General features: G+C 38.0%; 1 protein-coding gene across 3 annotated transcripts in view; it reads right to left on the bottom strand.

The window, feature by feature from the left end:
* Nucleotides 1-22,083, bottom strand: part of JAKMIP1 (janus kinase and microtubule interacting protein 1) — a 276,518-nt gene that overhangs the window by 95,529 nt on the left and 158,906 nt on the right. For all 3 annotated transcript variants that reach the window (XM_032791976.2, XM_032791975.2, XM_075066604.1), the window contains 3 exons: nt 16,327-16,821; nt 2,418-2,627; nt 1,473-1,592 (listed from right to left, as the gene is read on the bottom strand). In XM_032791976.2, the coding sequence (XP_032647867.1) occupies nt 1,473-1,592; nt 2,418-2,627; nt 16,327-16,821 (825 nt within the window). The remainder of the gene's footprint in view (nt 1-1,472; nt 1,593-2,417; nt 2,628-16,326; nt 16,822-22,083) is intronic.

The raw sequence follows: 22,083 nt of genomic DNA on the forward strand, positions 1-22,083 counted from the left end.
AGTAAAAACTATCTCTGTAAAATCAAGATGGAACATGTTACAGGGTCTGTTAGCTTCACTTAGACCAGGGGGATCTTCCTTCCCAGCCTAAGTATATAAATACAAGAAACAGAGTTAAAATCCTTCCAGCAAAATACACATTTGCAAATAAAGAAAACAATCCAAAAGACTAAACCGCCTTTCTAACTGGTACTTACTAAATTGAACAGAATAGGCTGTTTCAGAAGATGGGAGGACTCGGTTACGCGTCTGGCTTCTCTTAATCCCAAGAGAGAACAACACCCTCCTGAAAACAGCCCAAAACAAAGGATTCCCTCCACCGAGATTTGAAAGTATCTTGTCTCCTGATTGGTCCTCTGGTCAGATGTTCCAGGTTTACTGAGCTAGTTAACCCTTAACCATCTGTTTATGACAGGGGTGCTGAGAGCCATTGAACTAAACTGTAAACCCTGTATGTAATGGAAACCACTTCTAGCTACGGGATGCTGCAGCACCCTCCGAACCCTGGTTCCTGCACCCCTGCATAGCTCATGTTATGGAACATTCTAAACCAAGACAGAGTGAATGAATTTGCTACTGCCAAGATATACAGGTGGGATTTTCAAAAGTTCTCTGTGTTGTTATAATTCTGCTTCCATTGCAGTCAATGAGAGTTTTACCATTAACTTTAACGAGAGCAGAGTTAGACCAACACTGAATGCTTTTGAAAATAGCACTCTAATTATCCAGGAAAATACATTTCTTAAATGCTCATTTCCTTCCATTTCTAAGTTTCTATCTCTCACCCATAATACCTCCTCTTATTTTAAGAGTTTCCCTGGAGATTAGGCAATGGTAGATTTTTCCATTAGAAAAACAAGCTTTGTAGCACTTAGCCAGTGTAAGAAGTTCACAAAACAATGGTGGCATTGTCAAGTTTCATTACTTCAAAGAGTAATACAGTAAATTAGTTACATAGATTACATACATGTCATGGTGCAGTATATTCCCAAATGCTGCATGCAAGCTACTACTCATAATTTGATGCCTACTTTGTGTGAACTATTTGTAGACAGTTCTGGAGAAGATGAAAAGGAGGAGTAATCATTTCCAAACCTTTTCCAAAGTTGAGTTTCTTATGTTAAATTTCCTCATCTTTGAAAAATAAAAGTGACTTTTACATGCAATGACAGCCTGGAGGGCAACAGATTTAACTTGGAACCCTGCAAATGCTCCATCCTTGTGTCCAAACGAACTATTCAGTGAAAAGGAAAAGCACTCAGAAAATAGCATAATACTGTTCTCTCTCTACACCAGCAGTTTCAAAGTCCTGGCCAAATAGGAACATTTAAAAAAACCTTTACGTTCCACGATATTTCGATGTGTTAGCAACAGAAACAAATAAGTTAAACTCTGCCTGAAAACACAAATTCTGAGTACAATTAAGATACTGTCCTGCAAGTCACCATCTGTGTTATTACTAATTATTTTACCAGTTCATTTCTTTCATCTGCTAAAAGGGTATTTCTGTCTTCCAGCTTCCGTATTACAGCATTCAGTTCAGCGATTTTTAGTTGAAATCTCCGTATGTCTCGTTCATCCATATGCTGTTCCTTTAAAAACATACAAACCAAAAAGGGACTTTTTTCCTTTCAAATATTCATTAACTACACAGAAACATGTTCTTACATTATAACAGGCAGAGTTTGTATTCAGTGTATGCAGTACAGCATGAATACTGTAGAGAATATCAATAGGCATTTGTATCATTGACTGGAAAATATTTTTAATTGACATGAACTGTTGCAAATATTTCTTATAAGAGTCACATGGTTGTACAAGCTGAAAAAGGACAAGCAGCCAAAAGGTTAACTCTAAGCTACATGACATAAAAAATTAAAATCAAATCTTAAATTATGTGTGTAAGAACTACTGCTTTGTACTAACTATCTGAGTTTCATGCCAGAATTAATAGTACGGCACAGAACATATTTATAAGATAGCACCTTATAGATTTGGAAAAGAATAAGTATAAATTTCCTTTTAATGTTTACTGTTATTGTATAGAATAGTTCATATTCATAAAATAAATAAATGTTTGAAGGAAACAAATGGTTCATCATTGCAATTGGAGAAACACACTTAATCAGTCAGCAATTACAAGTAATAACCTCACATTGTGGCCCCATTTACCAGTTTAAATGGTCTAAATTCAAATGTTTTAAACATTCTTCAAAATTCAAGAGACATGGAGTTTTTGATACTCAAAAAAGTGGAGTTATTTTTACGCAAAAGTGAAGCGTACAGTGCTGTTACCAGTGCAATGCTCCTTTGGCAAGAATTAAACATAACTCACAATTCCATGTTTTCAGAGTATCCGGAAACGCTATGAAAGCAGATGCAGTAACTGACCTATGAAGACCATTTGGATCTCTTACCGGGCTTCCCATCATTTCAGTGATATCCCCTACTCCAGGAGGAAGTTCCTTCTTGGGGCTACTATGGTACCGTTCTGCCTCCTTTACTTGGACAAGCTGTTCATCCAAAGCTTCTTTCTGAAGCAGCAGCTTTTGTGCATGGCCTGCCTGGACACCAAGATCTTTTTCCAAAGCCAAAATCACTCTGTCTTTGCCTTTTATCTCATCCATCTGCGAAAAAATAGAGCAAGAGAGAAACTTCTGTAACATCTCCAAGTATTTACAACTGGCAGCAAAACATACCCACAAAAGGAAGTTCTGCTCTCAAAACTACAGTGGCCACCTAATTGTGACTTTAAAATCAAGCTGCAGCTACCTGAAATAAACATTCTTTTTCCTGCAGAAAACATCAGTCTTCCAGTTGCTAAGGTCCCAATCCAATGCCCATTCAAATAAATGGTTACTTCAATAGAGGTTGGAGTAGGCCCTATGTAACGAAGTGCTGGAAGCTAAAAAATGAGCCAGGACTTTGATCACTTAGGCACCTATCAGCTCCCCTGGAGGCGGCTGATTGGGGATATGCAACTAATTAGCTGACCAGGCTAGTGAACCAATTAGCCATCAGATGAGAAGTATAAAAGAAGATTCAGGAAGACAGTGTGGGAGGAGGACCTGGGCTAGCTTACCCTAGTATGCACTGAGTTCTCAAGGAAGGGAGATGCCTGTTCATGCTTGGTCCAGTAGGAAAGAGCCAGAAACCTTGCAAATATTTTGCTGCACAAGACTGTATTGGAGATGGGAATATAAATAAATTCATATAATTTGCCACCTACTGATGGAGTCTGAGAGGTTTCTGGGGCTTGTCCTATTATGCCCTCCACGAGGTAGGTATAAAACAAAGAGAGAAAATGCTCTCCATTTGAGGATGCATAATTTCTCTGGACAAAAAAAAGAATCTTTCATCACTATATTCTGGGAAAGATATTCACCTGTGATGCAGAGGGCCAGGAGGAAGCCAATGTACCATTTAAATCCCAACTAAGCCTTATTTTGAGGCTTAAGTGATACATCAGCCTCCTGCTCCCCCTCTAAGAGTGAATTTCAGACATGACGACTCTAGCCCCAGACAAAAACACTGTTAAACCAAAATGTGTACATTTAATCCAAAATTCGGAAACATACCTACCTTTTTTCTTGCTCCTTGTAATAAGATTAAAACGTAGATTAGTCTTTGAATAGAATGAAAAAGGAAATGTTTTATATTACAGCACTCTGAATGGATGAGACACTATTTCATCATGGTAGGGAGAAACGTTTCCCTAAATCCTACCTATGGTTACCCAAATGTGTTGCTCATGCATCTCAAAACTACACAGAGCATACTACCAGCAGTAAACTAGTACAGCATACACTGATGTGCCCCTCACAGCATCAGCAAAATTGACTTTGGTAATATTCCAAACATTAGGGGAAGTGGCAATCTACACTAGTTACTATAGAAACAGTTTTCTTAACATGTACACTAACAATGTACCATATATTTATTGGGAATGTGCTACACGCTTTCTTTTTCAGTTCACTGCCTCCTTTCCTTCCTCTCTTCAAATGTAAATCCATGGGATCATTAAAAAACCCAAAATTAAATCCATTAAGTCATATCATATGTAACATATTCTTTATCCCAATCCTACATTAAGAGTGCATTAACCTTAAACAGTCAAGTGCTCAAAAGTCAGAAAATGCCAGAATTAAGGTCGTCCTTGCAATTGTAACACTAGTGCCTTGTATGTTTGCATTGCAATAAATTCTTTATTACATGATCACAGACTACTTGTTTTCCTAGGGATTCTTGCCTTACTCAGTTTCAGTGAATGAGGCAAGGCTATGCACCGACTCAGGCTGGTACTTTGTTTCAGACACTGCAGAAGTTGGACCCTGTAAAGCAAATGGAGACCTGATTCCAAGCTTGTCGTTAAGAAACTGGACTGGTCCCAGAAGATCTGGATTCTACCACCACCTCTGCCATAGATTTCTTAAAGGACTCTGGGTAAGTCACTTTATTGTTCTGTGCCTCAGTTTACCCACCTCACTAAATGCACGAGGACAAATTAATTAATGTTTGTGAGGTTCTCAGCTATTATGGTGATGAGTGCAAAAAGGAAGGGTTCTCAAAAAAGAAAAGTTCTTATTCATGGAACAATTTGTATGATGTGTACTCGCTGAAGCAAGGAAACAATGAACAATAAAAAAAATATTGAACAGCTGCCTCATTCACTGAGCACCATCCATCAAGTGCACTGAACCCGGCAGGGGTCCTCTGGGAAAATAATATCTGATCATGGAACTAAACACTGAGGGCAAAATTCTGCTGTCAGTTACACAGGTGCTGTTCCCATTGAACCCAATGAGACCCACTCCCATGCAACGGAAAACAGAATCAGGCCCTGTAACATAACGCATATGCATAAGGAGGAAGAATTTAAGTTGCATGGAAAGCCTTAATTTTAGCAATGGCCATCTTCTGGGCGCTTCACTTTACAACCCTAATGTTCTTTTAATTTAAACTTTAAATGGAATTTCATAGCTGTTAAAAGAGAAATGAAAAGACATTTCAGCATGTGCTGCTATTTGCTAAACAGCAGCAGAATGCTCTGTTCTATGCAATACATACAATCATTGAGGAAGAAACTCAAGCCCTGGTCTTTCTCCATGTATAACTTCACAGATCATATTCCACAAGTCCATACATATTAAAACTGAAGTTCCATGAAGCAATAGAAGTTTTGGGGTGTGTGGCAAGGGGCCAGCGGGAGGGGTGTTAAGCAGAAAAACTGCTTCTCTCCAGCCCTGTCTTTTTCCATGCTTAAAAACTGAATCTATTTTGGTGAAACTTTAAAGCAAAACTAATCACATTTCAGTCAAAAAAGTTAAACTTCAATAAAGTTACAAGAAACTGAAATGACCTGTTTGACTGGAAATGTATGGGCAACCTCTTTTTTTAATACACATATACTACACATATATACATATACACACACACACACACACACCCCCCCCAACACATGCTGTAATGCATGTTTCATTACAGCCACAAACAGACAGAAGAGGAAGTTTTTAAGCAATCTTGCACAGTTAATTCAATTCATAAAGATAAACAGAACAGAGGAATAGTTGTAGTTAGACACCCATCTGTCTTATGTTGCTATGAGCAACAGTATCTCCATGTTAAAAAAGAAACATATCTGAGGATGGAATAATGGAAGAGAAACTACTGTTATCTTGGAAGGTTTTAGACAGACAAATTGCATCTTTTGATGGTGAAGGAATATTGTGTCTATTTACTGTGTGAATCTATATTAAGAAAAACATTTAAATATGCATTTTGTATCCAACTCTCCTCTCTTGATCCTTTCATTTCTGTCTTTACTAAGAGAGAGTTATGAAATATCTGATGCAGTATATTCTTTAATGACAGGTTAATCTTACTGCAGCAGTTTAGGTCAAAATTGAATTCCCCCCTTTCCTCAAATGAAGAGTTTCACCTTTGATCTGTTCAACATAAGTAATGCAATATAGCTGCTTCCTCACATTCACAGCCTCAACCTGCCCCCGCCACTGTCTCAAAGATTTCTGCCTTCCTTCCACTCTGACCAAAAAGCAGCAGACTTCTCCATTTTTACTTGTCTCCCCATTATATGTGAAGACTAATGCATTGCCATGGGGACTACTGTACATTCAGTCTAACATAGCCTATATCCTTGTGAAGAAAAAGTTAAGTGTTGCCCTCTGACGTTGCATATAGTAGTATAGATCTTTGCTACATAAGCATACACGCAAGTCATGTACAAGTGTGCACAGCCAATACTTAGCATAAATTAGACCAATCCTCTAGCTACTCTGACATAAATCAGCTGATAAAAGCCTCTGGGAGCTTGAACTGTATCCATCAATCAGTTTGGCTTAGGTGTGGTCTTGACACTCCCATCTCCTCTGGCAGCAGCAGAGGGTTGGGCATGCCAACTCTATGCCACTGGAGGATCCTGGTTTATACTGGTGCAAATGAGTAAACATCATCTCTCCTCCCCATGAGAAAAACCTGCAATGCTTGAGCATTTGAGACACAATATGTGGTTCCATTACAGTAACATTCATTCACCAGAACGGATTCTGAATTTGGTTGTATTACACGACCAACAAGATTCTTTCCAAACTGGGTAGTTAGATTTTGAGCTCAAAAAGACACTTTTCCAGTTTGGCAGATCAAAAATGATGCCTGCAACTAAGCCACGTAACAGGATGATATAGGCACTCACCATTGCTCACATTCTAATGGCATTTGAAGACTTTGGACTATTCTAATCTTTTCGTTTACACAACAGTGTATAGTGCACTTGCATATAACAGATGTAGGCAAGGAAGAGGTGGAGCATCATCGGATTTCAAATGGTTTGAAATTACCCATTTCGATTATAACTATAACCTATTACACACCCTGACACCCAAAGTAGTGTTATGGGGAAAAGAGGGGTCACCCACCAGTGGCTGCAGAGGTGTATCAGTGCAAAATCACAGCATAGGGTATTCCAATGTTATTTTAAAGTAAATCCTGTGTAGTTGGTTAAAATTACAGTTTTCTAGAATAACATTGCCAATTTACATTTAAAGTATGTTTGTTGCATTGTCATATGGTTATTGTTAAATACAGAAATTACTTTTATCATTTTGGTGATGAGATGGCATTAGTAGTCTGTGTCAACATCAAAACCGGCTTTCTAAGAACAGGTATTTTCCCCTAAGCACTGGGAGAAACAAGCAGAAATGAATGTTTCGACAATATTCATCTTTCAAACATGAATGAGAATAAATACAACCATGCTGAAGATCTCCTTTGGCAAATAGCTCATACTTGCATGGCTAACAATAAAATTAAGAAAGAGACCTTTAAAAGAGGAACTTTGGCCTCTCATAAAGTTGAAAGACAAATTACCAGGGAATCAAAAGCTAGATTTATCAAGACAGTGACATGCTCAGTTTTTCAAAGTGGAAAAAGCCAGCTGCTGCACTGCCAAGTATAGCATCTTCCTCTCTATTCATCCATCTCAAAGCAATCTCCAAGCCAACAGTAGAACAGAATATACAGAGCTTTTCCCAGAAGCCAAATGTTTCTCTACATTACATCCTTGAGATTAAGAATAAGGTTACCCTGACAGTGAGACGGATTAGTTGCTGGACGAGACTACCAAAGAAGGAAGGTGAATTTCAGATAAAACATTTAACGGAGGAATTAATAAAGAACAATGTCCTTTATGTTGCAAGGGAACAGCTTAGAGGATCTAAATGGTCTCTCTCAGCTCTGCCATCTCTGATTCTATAAATACTAGTTGTGAACACAAAATATGGAGTGGGGAAGGCAACTGGGAAATGATTGTAGAAACAGACATTCTCTACAGCAGATGTATTTAAAGCATGCTTTGTTGCTAATACAAATAAGAATATCTAATGCCAAGATCTAGGAACAATAAAAAATTGACAGTTACATTTTTAAAAGTGCCCAAAAGTCCCTTTGTGACTTGAATGACAAGTCATGCAGTGCTTTAAATTTTTTTTAACCAAAATTTGACTAATGGCCCCCCCCCACACTCTATTTTTTTAAGATGAGATATAAGCTCTTATGCTTTAAGAGTATATATGCTGACTGTTTTGTAGAAACTTCCCTATGAGCAGGTTATTCCACAAGTGGTCATTACAAGGATTCTTGCATATTTCTCTGAAGCAACTGGTACTGGCAACTGTCAGAAACAGGATATTGACTAGAAGATGGACCACCGCTCCAATATATTATGGCAATTCTTATGTTCACTGAGAAAGATATTCAAAGTTAGAAAAACCCAAACTATTACTGATCATGGCAGGGAAAAATGAAATGGGGTAGGAAGAACAACTGAATCTTTTAAAACTAAGAGTTTTCTATCTAGATTCTCTGGCTTAAAATACTTCATTCTAAGGATTTCATTCATGACTTCATTCATTTTTGTTAAGAAAGAAGTATAAAGAATTACATACTTTGTAAAGAGATACGAAAGATGAGTCACATTTCAGGCCTACCAGCCTTGACAGTGTTATGCATGAATGCTAAGAATAAACAAGGGATACTTAAGTCATAATATAAGAGCTTGCAGCTGGATCTGCTGGGTTCATGGTAAAAAATGTCATGGTGGAATGTTTTATCCTTTAGCTTCCAGGCTGAAGGGTAAAAATCTTCAGAATGTTTAGACAACTAGTAATTGCAACAATGAAATGTCGAATGAGGAAGTAAGGTCTTTGCAGAAGCTCTTGGAATGTAACTGTGAGAAGGTCTCTGGAACAGATGGCAAGATCCACAGCAGAAGGCTACCGCTTGACATTAGCAGCTGTGCATGACAGAGAGACATACATGTTTAAGGGAAAGACTCTGAGAAGTACACCAGGGACTCCATTCTGCTCAGCCCTGCATGACTGCATAAATTGGGGTGGATTGTGGGAGCCTCCGCTTTCAAACCCCCTTGTACTCCTGTACAGAGGCAAGGCAAAATTGTAGCCCTTGCACCAAAAGAGACCAAGAATCTTGAGTGCAGCACTCTTGCTTCAGAGAGAGAAACATGCCAAGAGGAGCCCCTTCCCTGCTCTGCAAAGGCAGTGGTACAGGCTGCATTCAGGATTTGTGTGCGTAGTGCATCTTGTCAAAAGGTGGTGCAGTGGCTGATGACCCCCTATACTCCTGGAGTTTTTACAGGAATAAGGTGCCTCTATACAACCATCAGTGTGGGCAGTACCTTAAAGGTGCAATTTAACACATATAATGTGAAGATGCTGGGCTCCCTAAAATTAGGAGACTGGAGAATTTTCTTAGAAGGTGATTAGGATGAAACATTTGTTTCTGGTGGAGAGTTAATCTTTTGCTAAGTATCAGAGGAGTATACCTGTTAGTCTGGATCCGTAAAAGCAGCAAAGAATCCTGTGGCACCTTAAAGACTAACAGATGTTTTGGAGCATGAGCTTTCGTGGGTGAATACCCACTTCGTCAGATGCATGTCAACGAAGTGGGTATTCACCCACAAAAGCTCATGCTCCAAAATGTCTGTTAGTCTATAAGGTGCCACAGGATTCTTTGAATCTTTTGCTAGTGGTGTTTTTGTGTTATTTTGTTTTTAAGAAAGATAGTTACCTGAGAGCTCAGAAGGGGAAAAGGTTTCTCTGAACACATTGTATCAATCTACAAGAGTTTTATCCCTTTAAGAAACTGGATAGAACACAAAAGTTTCTAAACTGATTCTGAATACTTGTGCAACAGATATGCATGCTATTATTCTGAGCTGTTACAGACAAGCGCAGTAGTCTCTATTAGAGCTGTGTGGAGAATGGCAGTTCCATTTCAGGAAGAATTTAGAGATTTTAAAATTTAGATTCATTACAAAATGTAATGAAAACTGAAAATATTGAAATTTGCCACAGAGGAAAATTCTAAATATTTATTTATTTGTTTCAAGTAATTGAAAGGTTTCATTTTGACAAAATAAAGAAACTTCACTTCAATTTATACTTTTTATATGTACAAGTTTGTATTATAATGCATAATAGAATACAAACTAAAAAAATAAAAACAAAAAGTCATTTCAAAATACAAATTTGAAATTTTTTGTTCTGACAATGTAAAAAAGGGATGTTGCAACAGTGTGGGAACTTTTTTCCTCCTCTTTCATCTAAATGAAATTCCAGAAAAATCTACCCGATTTTGCAATGCATTTCAGTTTTGACAAAACTACGTATTCTGATGCTGTAAGGTTCTGTCAAAGTTTCTCTGGCCAGCTCTACTCTCTGTGAAGGCACTGAAGTTATTAATTTATATTATATATCTTCCTGTTTGTTGGAAAACGTACAATTGGGGAATATAAAAATAAGATTAAAGGATCTGAAGTAGAAGTTCTTCCTAATTCATATAATTACGTCTTTTGGACTTGGAGGTAATAAGGATATTTAATAATTGTCCATCTAGCTTCAAAGGCACACCGCTGATCAGTGCTGCTCATGAAAGAAGCTATTTCTGCTCTGATTCAGTTAACAGCAACAAGGATTTTTTTTCCTTACTGGGATGAAGGTGAAGTAATATCACATTACAGTTCAACCAATTTTGTGAGGTTATCACAATATATGGTTATACAGTAGCAACAAACAATCCTAATTCATTTAATGTTCAATATTCCAATCTTTGTTAATATGGGCTTGATCCTGTGTCCAATGAAGTTATCAGGAGCTTTGCCACTGATTCAATCCATGGAAAATCAAGTCCTGTGAGCCCAATCTAACTCATCAAAATCAATGAGAGTCTTTCCATTTACTTTAATCAGAGCTGTTTTTGGGACTTGATAATTAGTAGGACTACATGTACATAATACTCACCAAGTTTGACTGGAGTTTTGCATGTGAAAGAATTGTAAACTCTGACTTTATATGGGCTTTTCTATTAAAGGAATTACAATACCTTTCAAAAACAAACTAAAGTCTGGTTACCTTCAGCATGGAACAGAAAAAAATGAACATTTATTCATTCATTCATTTGTTCAACACACACACACACGTGCGCGCAAACTGTGTGCCTAACTTGTCCCAAAGTTTATACATATTACCGCATACAGTGCAACTGACCAATACTCAGCTTCCCTCTTACTAAAATAGTACAGCAAATGAACAGAGTGCAAAATGAGTGACAAAATCAATTTAATGCATTTGTAATGACTATCTTTTGTATTATTTTCCACAGGAAAGCAGCATGAAGCATCCACTGTGAATTTTAACACAAAACATAGAGAGGTTTGTTCTGTCTAATAAGGGTCCTGCGGGTAGCTTTATCCCCACAGTCACAACGAATAAAATTGTATTTGTTCTTTCCAACTAATACAGTATAATAATGGTAATCTCCTTTATACAGTCAACAAAAATGGTTTGGATTGTGCTACAAAACTCATCAAGTGGCTGGCTGTAGTGGCTAAGAATGATTTAATACAAAATGTGCATCTCATTGAGTATTTTGGTACCGAATTTTAAAATGCGGTATGTCAATCAAATATAAGCCTTAGTTGACACTCAAGAAAGAGCAACTAAGATACATGTTTTAAAAATTGATAATTGAAAAGTTTAGATTGAGTAAAACACTAATTTTAGTAAAATCTGCTGTATAATCAATTCAGTAAACAGAATGTTTTGTCTTCAGTGTTAATCTAAGTTCTATTAAGTTTCTCCACTACCAATCCATGCTGTAGGTGTGTGCACTGAAAGATGCAGGAAAAACTGCTTAGAAATGTGGCTGTTAATACAGAGCTCAATCTGGAAACTAAATTGGTATTTTTTCCTCTTTAACAGGCTGGTGGACTTCTCTCTGGAGTAGCTTTTGATAAATGTCAGGTGCAAATTGCACAAGTCACTAATAATGGGTTAGTTACTCAGGCAACTACATATATGTATTATAAGAGATGAGGTTGGTGAATTGCACAGAAACATGAGGACTTTATTGAATACTTAATATATACAAGTAAAATAGAACTCATAGAAAAATATAATAAAGCAAGATAAATATAACCAAACAACCCCCTACACTGTGCATACTCACAGCCTTATGGACACCCTTAGAAGAGAAAAGAGGAAGAACAGTACATGGAGAGCAGTATGAGTGGGCTTGAGAGTACTAAGACTTCTGCCAGTCTGTCATCCCTGATGTCCCAACTAAAGGTTAATCAAACACCATATTTTATATCCCCTTTTCCTGACCACGCATGCTTGGGTATCATGTTTTCTGGCCTTTAGTCCCTGTACAGCTGTCTGGGAAACCATAACTGGGGTTCCAATTATTGAAACCAGGCATGTGCATAAATATTTCTAGTGTATCAGTGAGGTTAAATTCATGATTACATGCACTAAAATCCCACCAAAATCTGTTGTTTCGTCTTTCTGAGCTGTACTTGTTTATCAAAAGCTACATATTGCAAAAGCTCCTACAAACCTTATGACATTGGGTCAAATACTTATGACAATTTATGTTAAATGCCAGTCCTTGCTAAGCCTCATGATAACCATTATAACACGTCTGGGCCTTAATTAAGCTTATTGTAAAGCCTATTTTGTTTTATTATATTCCCGTGCTTTCATTACAGAATTTCTTAAGCAGCTTAATTTAGTCTAACATACAGATTATCATTTATTCTCAGGTATGTACCTCCCAAGATCAGGTCAATATCCAAAGGTCAATACTGGTAAAAGGGCACCTTTTGATTTTCAGCATGGACTGACATTTTCAAACAGGCATGTGCAAAGTACACGGTTACTTTTGCTTTAACGTAGATATGCAAAACTTCCAATGCACACATGCACACTGGGGTTACGCATGTAGGTGCATGCATGCCTGCACAACCCTGATTTGCAACTACAATTCAGAGGATTTCCACACTGAAGCTACCTATACACAAAAGTGCAAATGTGGCTTTGTGCACATCTGATTGAAAATCTGAGCCATAGTCTACAGTTCCAGAGAAGGCAGCTTGTATTTTTCACTTTACTAAAGATATTTGACAGTTGAGTTACATATAAACATGGTTATTTCTAATTTTAACTATGTGAATGTTGTTCACCTACTATGGTGACTGGGAAAATACAAGTACTTAGATATATTAGATAATGTAGACGAGGGATATAATACAGTATTAGGTAACATTTTAAAAAATACGATTTTAAATTGTTACAAATACATACATTGCAGCTAATTTTCTTATTACCATTCACGTTGTCTCCTCATTTTATTTCTCTCTGCTAGGGCAATGAAATAAAACTTTCCAGTTTCAACTCTCTGGTTTGTTCTGGTAAAATTCATTTTCACGTTCTCATACATTAGCTAACATGAGCTGCAGTGTTTGGATTCCACATTTTGCACGAGAATGTCTGCTTTTTAAAAACAGTTTCCACAGGATTTTTTTTTTAAATAATGAAAACATTTCTACTGCTCCTGTCTGAAATTAATTATATGAATAACACTGATATGAGCAAAAGTTTTATATAGAATTTATTTTAAAATATTATTTTATGACTGTACTTTTCATAGGTCAGTAGGAGTCTACAGAAGCATTGCTTATGTGAAGAATTTAATTTTAATATCTGTACATATATGAAACCTCATTATCCAGTTTTCAAAGCTCATTTTCATTTCAGTTTGCAAGGTCCACACCTTCAATAAAAAATGAATACAGCTTTATTTTATTGTATGTACAGTCTGCTTGTTTTCAGATAATAGCCAACATGATCGACAAATAATAGGTGGATACTGTGTTATCGTCTTTCATATTAGTTTTCCTGGTTGCAAACAAGGGAGGCCAAATGCTTGGACTGAAATTACTTGAGGGTGTCAAAAATCAGTCTTGAAAACTGGAAGTGAGCCTCAGCAATAACTATGGAGAGACTAGCTTTTTACTCTCATCAAGATAAATCACGTATTTGTCCAGTACCTTGTTACATTTAAATGACTATAAGGCAGTCAGATTTTGAATCCTGAGTTTGATCCTTTACTCTCAGGCCAGTCCTGGCTCTAAGGCAGAGGGTGAGCCTTATTAGAGTGCAGCGCTCTGTACTGTTGCTAAACAGCAAGACATGAAAGCAGACAGTGCACAAATTGAATCTCATTTTCAGATTTGTGCTGATAGTATTGATGCTTGTGCAGAAAAAGGGAATTAAATGAAATATCCTCCCACACCCAAATCAGATTGATGACCTTCATTGGAAAGGTTGTTATTTTTTGCCAAATGGAAGAAGGGAAAGCATTTGGAGTGTCTGCCCAGTTAGGAGGAAGTATTACAATTAAAAGAAAAAAAAATTCACCACCAACCATGAGCTACTAAACTAAAAACTGAAACAAGACTATGGAACTAACCCCATTCAGAAAAACTAACTTATTTCATATCATGTTGAGACTCTGCCAAGTATTTAAGAAAGGCCACTAATTCCTGTTTTGTCTTGTTTGTATACTTCAATGGAGCTTATCCAACTGATTTTGGGCTAGTAAAAATTCCGGCCTAATTGTAATTCAATAACAAGATGTTTTCAGTTGTTGGCAACCTGAGCAAGATGGACTAGGCATTCTGTTTGCAGAATCTTAACTACTATGAGGCTGGAAGGCACTCAGACCAAGAGGCTCCATAAGTTGTGGGTGGGGCTTAGTTTGGTTACCTTACAAATGACATATGAGTAATGTTGCAGGCTTTTGCCATTTCTGTAATCACTGTCAGATCGTCACTGTTCAGACAATCCTGCAGAAGCACTGACTTTGATTCTGTTCTATTACTATTCTGTCTGTTTAAAACTTGATCTTCAAATAATAAAAAAGGACACGGCCAAGGATGTTAGATGTAACATTGTTTTATTCTGAGGGAGTGTGCACATGCAGTATGTGCTGTGTCCTCCCTCCCCTAGCACTATTTATCTGCTTTCTCCCAAGCAAGGATACAGAAATCAACAAGAACCTTGTGTTCTCATGGAGACAGAATATGCAGAGTTCCATGTTCTATGCCATGTGATCACTTAGAATCATTCGGATTTCAACTCCTGTACTTTGTAGCCCTGTTTTCAGGATTACCAGATTTTTAGGGATGGGGAAAGAAGTATGAAAGCGTAATTATGCTCACTAAAGTCTGAGGCCTGACAATCTTTACAGCATCCTTAGCAAGTTGTAACACCGAACAGCCTGTCAATAACCAATTTACTTAAGGGACAAAGTAACTGTATTATAAGCTTTATTGCCTTAGACTGCAATTACTACCATAAAATGCTATTTGTCTGTAGCTTCTCATTGCCATCATTTATCTAAAGGAGTGGGAGAGAGCATGTCTGTGTGTGCACAGAATGACTAACCTGTTCTTGTTCTGTACTCCATTCAAATTCTGGTCTTGACACAAGGTGAAATAAAGAATGTCCTTAACATTAAATCAGAGACTATTCCTCTTTTATCATTTACCTTGCATGGTATTTGCATTCTTATTATTATACTGAAAGTTAATTCATTTTAGTAACCAAATCTCAACACTCCATACTTGGAAAATATCATGATGCCAAATAGAACGGCCTTTTCATTATATATTACAGTAAGTCTACTATTGTGTCATAATTTGCCCAAATGTTGCAGTATCACTAGTGTAAAATGTAGTGGGGTTTGGATCAGAACGGTTCGATACGTTACTTCTGTTTTGTTCATAAGGGGAAGGCCGCTGCCTATGGTGAACTTTATGACAGAGGAAAAGCTCTGTTACCCAGGGCCCACACTAATACCTCTGCCCTTTAAAAGAGTATCAAGAACAAGTGACAAGGGGCAACAAACCTTGTTACTTTAAGAGAGTGAGTGATATGGGCAATACTTTGGAAGCAAAAGGGACTATCTTTTCTTCACTCTGCCAGAGTGGTTCCCACAAGGACAGACTGCTGCAGCAGGTATGCTGTATCTGAAATAGCTAGCATGTCCATCACAGAAAGGGAACCTCTGCTCTGCAGAGGGAACAAATCTTGAACCCTTCAACAGAGAAGGTCTTGTAAGGAAAGGAATTTCAGGCAAAGAGGAAGAGAAAGCTACCCAATAACTTGGATCCCTTGAGTGGAAACACACTGCAGGGGTTTGGTACTTCCACTCTCTTTATGTGATAGAATATAATGCTGTAGACTGGGGCGTGGTTAGTGGATTGGGGTGGAGCCAATACGCTCTGTGCTGCAGGAAAAGAAAGAAGTGGGATTAGGGTGTTTATTATCCAAACAACAAATGATTAAATGCACCACTTCAAACCAGGCTCTAATATCTCTCATAGGCAACACAATAATGTTCTAATAACAGCTGTAAACTGAAATATATTTATTGTTTAATTAAGCTTACCAGCCTGCGGATATCCCTCTCACATTCACGCTTTATTCTATTAACCTCATCTTGATGGGACTGATAAGCCATGCGCAGATCAGCAGCCTTCATTTTATCTGCCTGCATAATATTGTTCAAAGCTTCTTCAAGCTGCTTTTTACCAGTCTTCAGCTCCAATATCTCCTGCTGCATCTTTATACGTTCACAGTCAAATGCTTTCCGAGCTTCTTCCCTGGCTTCATTGAGCAATGCAGTTTTCACTTTGTCGGCTGCCCCATCCCGCAGCACGTTCATCGTAGACTGCAAGCGTTGAATTTCACTGTCTTTTATTTTTACCATACGAGCTACTTCCTGCTCATGCTGCCGGATAAGCAGCTCCCTGACAGCCTGCAGTTCCTTCATTTTCTCCTCATGGAGCTTAGCCTTCAGTTCAGAGATGTAGGCAGTGTGCTTGTGCTGCTCCTGCTCTCTTTCTTGCTTGACTTCCTGGATTCTCTCTCTCAGTTTACCCACCTGGAACATAACAATAAATAAAACTCGGTTTAACATGACTCCTCATGATGCCGACTCTCCAAAACATACCATCCCAGGTACCCTTGCTATAAAATGGAAAAACTAGATCTGAGCACCTCAAACTTAAGGGAAGTTTGTGTCTGGATCCAAACATTGTAGTGTGGGGCTCTCTCCAGCCAAAATCTAATATACTTTCACCCTTAAGAAACTTGCATATTTTCTTTTAACCTGTAAAACAGACTAGAGAATTTCCAGGTTTTTTGGCAATCCACTAGGGGGCACTCTACTTGGCTGATCATTTCTTGCTGTGACAATGCATGGCAAGAGCTCCCTCAGGAAAAGTTAATCCTGTTTTCTCCTGACTCCCTCCACCAACGTCTATTGCCAGAGCATAATTTTCTTGATGTGACCCAATCACCGCAAGCTGCCAGTTCTTGACTGGTCCCTTTGGGCTGGAACCAGTTTAGGGAGATGAGTCAGATTGGGAGAGTGGTACTGGGATTATGGAGAATCAGGAAGCCTCTTTGTTTGTAGTAAGGGGACTGTTAGGAAGCATTCCAGTGCTTGATGGAGTGGTGGATAATATTTTCTTTTTCCATGGTGTGCATACTGTTTCAGAATTACAAAACCATTAAAATATTATGCTTGTTTTATAGATGGGAAGCTGAGGCACAGAGAGGTTAAATGACTTGTCTAAATTCACATAGGAAGTCTGTGACAGAGGAGGGAATTGAACCCAGAACTCCCGAGTCTTGGTCTACTGCTTTAACTACAGGACCATCAATCCTCATCTTACTGCTAAGGATATGAGAAATAATCTCTCCTTCAAGGGATGGAGAAAGGAGTAGCAACTACAAAGGAGGAAAGCCTCCTCTCAGTAGGGTGAGAGTTCGGAGGTAAAAGCTGAAGACTAGGGCCTACGTTTTCATTTACTAATTTTGAGACACCTTAAAGAGGCCTGATTTTCAGATGCCTGGTACTCAGAGCTTTTTGAACACTGGGCCCCTTCAAGATGTTTCAGGTTGGGCACCTAAAAACTGAGGCACTGAAAAGCACTAGACACTTTTTAAAATGTAGGCCAAGGGCTGTAAGGGTTAAAAGCAGTATTATATCCTATTATATCAATGCACACTGTGATCAAACTTCATTATGATGACACTCAGCAGGTTGCATGAACGGTGATGCTTCTCCTATGTGGAATTATACACTAATTCAGAAAAAAGTCCAGAGATAAGTTTGCTTCCCCTACAGAAGCATATTTGGCATAGTATAATATATTCCAACATGATCACTGTCAGTAACACACTCCAGCTATCTCCATCACAATGAACGCCACAACATAGTCACGGCATACGAGTCTGTAATCTAATGCAAAGTTACGGAGCCGCAGAGAATTCAAAGACCTGTGCTCGAATGACACTATAAACATGCATACCACATGGTGCTTCTGCTAGAATGAGGTTACTGCACAGCAGGGGAAAGAAAAATGAATCCTGAAAGTGAGTAAAACCACTATTAATGGAATAAACACTGATCATGACTGCAGTACCCAAAGCTAGGCATGCAATAAAGTTCTAAACCAGGTACGTTAGAACAGGATTTTACTGCACCAACACCAAGAATCTGCCTAATACATGCAAAGAGAAAAGAATATTGCCCCAGAATTATATATCTCATTATTGGAAATAGATCACATATCTCTGTCTACCCTAATTACATTTTATCCATATGTAATTGCATCTTCTGTAGCTGATAGGGATGATATTTATTTCCAAGACTATAATCAACAAGTCCAGTTTTCAAACTTCCATGTGAGGCCACCCAGTTCTGCATGTGGGCTTAAAATAAACCGTAGACCTCAGATTGGGTATTCATTCACCTATCTACTAATCTAAATGGCCAAATGTAGAAATAAAGGCTGATTTAGGCATCCAAATTTGACAACTGGGGCTAATCCCACACTGATTTAAATATATCATAGCTATTTTTTTAGGGATGGAAAAAGAAAGTTCATGGAATCTTGTTAAACGAAAACCAACACTGTCCCATGGATAAATCAGATGCAACAATTTATCAAGACAAAGAGTAGTTAAAAATCAGTCGTATTCTACGTATAATTTAGGTTAAAAACTACCCTTCAGCTACAGTAGTCCTGAGTGTGGTGGCTTCCAAGTGAATTTATTAACAACTGAGAAATTAGTCTTGAAATACATGTTTCCAAACAGCATTTACCCTCAAATGACTGAGCAGAGAGGAAGCCAGCAAAAGAAGCAAGGAGGGCAGAAGTTACTTAGGAGCCTATGTCCCATTCTCAGAAATGCCTTTTGGATTTAGTGGCCTAAGTCTCATGGGAAAATTGTTTTTTTATTTCAAGAGACAGTTCCAAGTATGCATGGAACCATGTACTATAAACTGAAGATGACAAATCTGTCAAGACAGCAGCAGCCAATAAAAAAATGGTATTTTTCACCCTGGACATCACCGATTTGAACTTCTAGTCCACTGGCCTTTGTAAATTAAATCTTTAGCTTATGCATGTAGATACAACAATGATCCCAAAGCAATAGTTAGATTTTCGGCAAAAGAATGCAAAAGGTCATTCTTCCTTGACTGTTTTATACATTTTTATGTTAATCTGTATATGTTTAGGTTTGGACAATGTCTGAAAGACAAACATTTTCTTTAACCCACAGACTACACACTTGAAGAATATGTGATTCCAGCTTTGTTTCCCTTTACAAGCCATTTGCACATGTGAAAGATAAAAAAAACCAAATCAATAGAGCTGTTGGGATCTGTTAATCAAAACAAAGTTTTCATAGTAAACAGAGCTGCAGTCAAAACCAGACTGATCAGGCATATAAGTTATATATGTTGTTTTATCCTCTATAAAAATGATTAAAATCCTCACCGTGACTTGAACTATTTCTTTTCTATTTACTTCTTCTCTCGCTTTATCTTAAATTTTAAAAATACTTCATTCTTGCCATAATGATCCTATACAATATATTGTCAGATTTTTAAGTTTCCTACCATGAGCTATTGTCCATTACGATGGCCAGGAGGATGGCCATCCACTTTAGGTCATTTTTAAATCAAGTGCAATAGCTTTCCCCAAAAACTCAAATCTCCAGTCTGTATGTTTTATTACACAGAATGTGTACACCAGCTTCACTTATTTTCTGCCAGCACACAAACGGCCTGATCCATTGCTCACTGAAGTCAACAGGAGTCTTTTCATTGACTTCAGCAGGCCCTGGCTCAGGCTCTAAATGTGAATCACTCAAACAATAGCAGAGCTCTCACAGTAACAGCAACAGCCATCCTGGATAAACAAGATCAGTTTAGGACAACTTTTTGGACTACCAACTTAGAATTCAATTAATAATTATGTCAGGTTCAAGGCCTACAAAGAGAGAAGTTAAATAAAAACTTAACATTCTCAGGAAGGCTGCAACATAACATTACTTTAGTTCTTCAAATCCAGAACTTTAACACACAAGAACAAGAGAGAGAGAGAGAGAGAGAACAGACTGCTCACTAAGGCTGAGAGGCACAACTCACTCCATCTTGCTCTAAACTGGATCTTTGCAGACTGACTGCTGAAATACCTAGTTTGCACACTTCCCTCAGAGCCCCTAGCCTGGAAGCAGGACCAAGAAAACCCCTGAGAATTCACGATGATAATATGTAATTTTAACATAGTTTTAATACACCACAGTTTAATACACCATAAACAAACACAAACTTTTGAAGCAATACTTTCCACTAAAACCAGGGAGTGAATTGAGCGGTAAACATATCGTCTTTGAACTGACCACACTTGACACAATCATCATTAAAGTCGACAGTGGTTTAGAGGCTATGGTTCATAAAATGCATTTCCAAACCAGATTAATGAACGTTCGGTTATATGACAGACTACACAGCAGGACTTAAATCACACATGATGAAGAAAAGCTTGTACCTTTCCATAATTACTTTAGAAGCAATGCTAGCTAAATTATACTAAAGAAACTGATACTTTTAAATATTCATCAGCTTCAAAAAAATAATGAATAAAACTATTTATCATGTAATATGGTAATTTTGCCCATTCTAATGTGATTAGTCATATTTTCAGATACAGACAGACTGCAATTTGCTAATTTGTGCTGGGATCTCAGAAACACGTCGATCTTCCCTGAAGATGAGGGACAAAGCTTATCTCTATGCTCCAGGTTATCTTTGCATTGATCCAGCTACAGGCAGTCTGATCAATAAGCTTTCAACATTTTTTCATATGGAAAAATTCATAGCATGAGTAGATATGAAAGGATTAGATTTTTATTGATAAAGGTTAGTAAATGTCGATTTCATTGTACACACACACACACACACACACTTCCATCAACAACAACCAAACTTTACAGATAAGCAAATTAAGAAAAATGCTGCTTCAGAACTATTAGAGTTTGATTTAAGGATGTTTACTTTGTGTATTTTGATATGTGATGTTGACAATTTGTGTTTTAATGGTTATAAGGTCTCAATTTTTTGATCTCAACATCTGCTGTCATTAAATAATTCTTGTCCGATCCCCCCCACTCCATAATTTTCTGCACCTGTGAAATTTTAAATTGGTAAAAATAAAAAGATGCTTAAAACCCATACTTCTGTGGAATTGTGAAAATTTAAGTTGATAAAAATAGAAAAATGCTTAAAAATGATCAATATTATTGTGAACTACACTACACAGTTAGGTCAACGTAAGGCAGCTTATGTTGACCTGATTATGTCAATGTTCACACTACAGCCTCGTCCCACCAATCTAAGTGCCATACTACACTTATACAATAACTCCACCTCCACAAGAGGTGTAGTGCTTCTGTTGGAGAAGTTAGGGCAATACAGCTTCTGTTTTAGTTATGCTACTTACATCACTGTTGACTGTCTTGTCAGTTTCACATCCTGTCAATTTCACAGCACCATCCTAGAACCTGACTGCCTTGGCTCCCCACTCCCAGCTGGGCTGTTGCCCAGAGGCTCCCTGCTCAGAAAGCTGAGCAGCTCAGGTGGCTGCCCCCTGCTCCCAGCTGAGAGCCCATGAAGGTGCGCGGAACTGAAAGCCCTGGCTCCGAGCTCCCCCACCCCACTCACACACTGCCCCATATCAGTTGGTGGAAGCACTCCTAGTGAGAACACACACCATTGACAGAAGATGGGTAGGGTGGATATCAGCCGCTGCAGTAATTACTGCTGTGGCTTTAAGTCGACTTAACA

This window comes from Chelonoidis abingdonii, chromosome 5, assembly GCF_003597395.2.
Source record: "Chelonoidis abingdonii isolate Lonesome George chromosome 5, CheloAbing_2.0, whole genome shotgun sequence".
In the NCBI taxonomy this organism is placed as follows: Eukaryota; Metazoa; Chordata; order Testudines; family Testudinidae; genus Chelonoidis; species Chelonoidis abingdonii.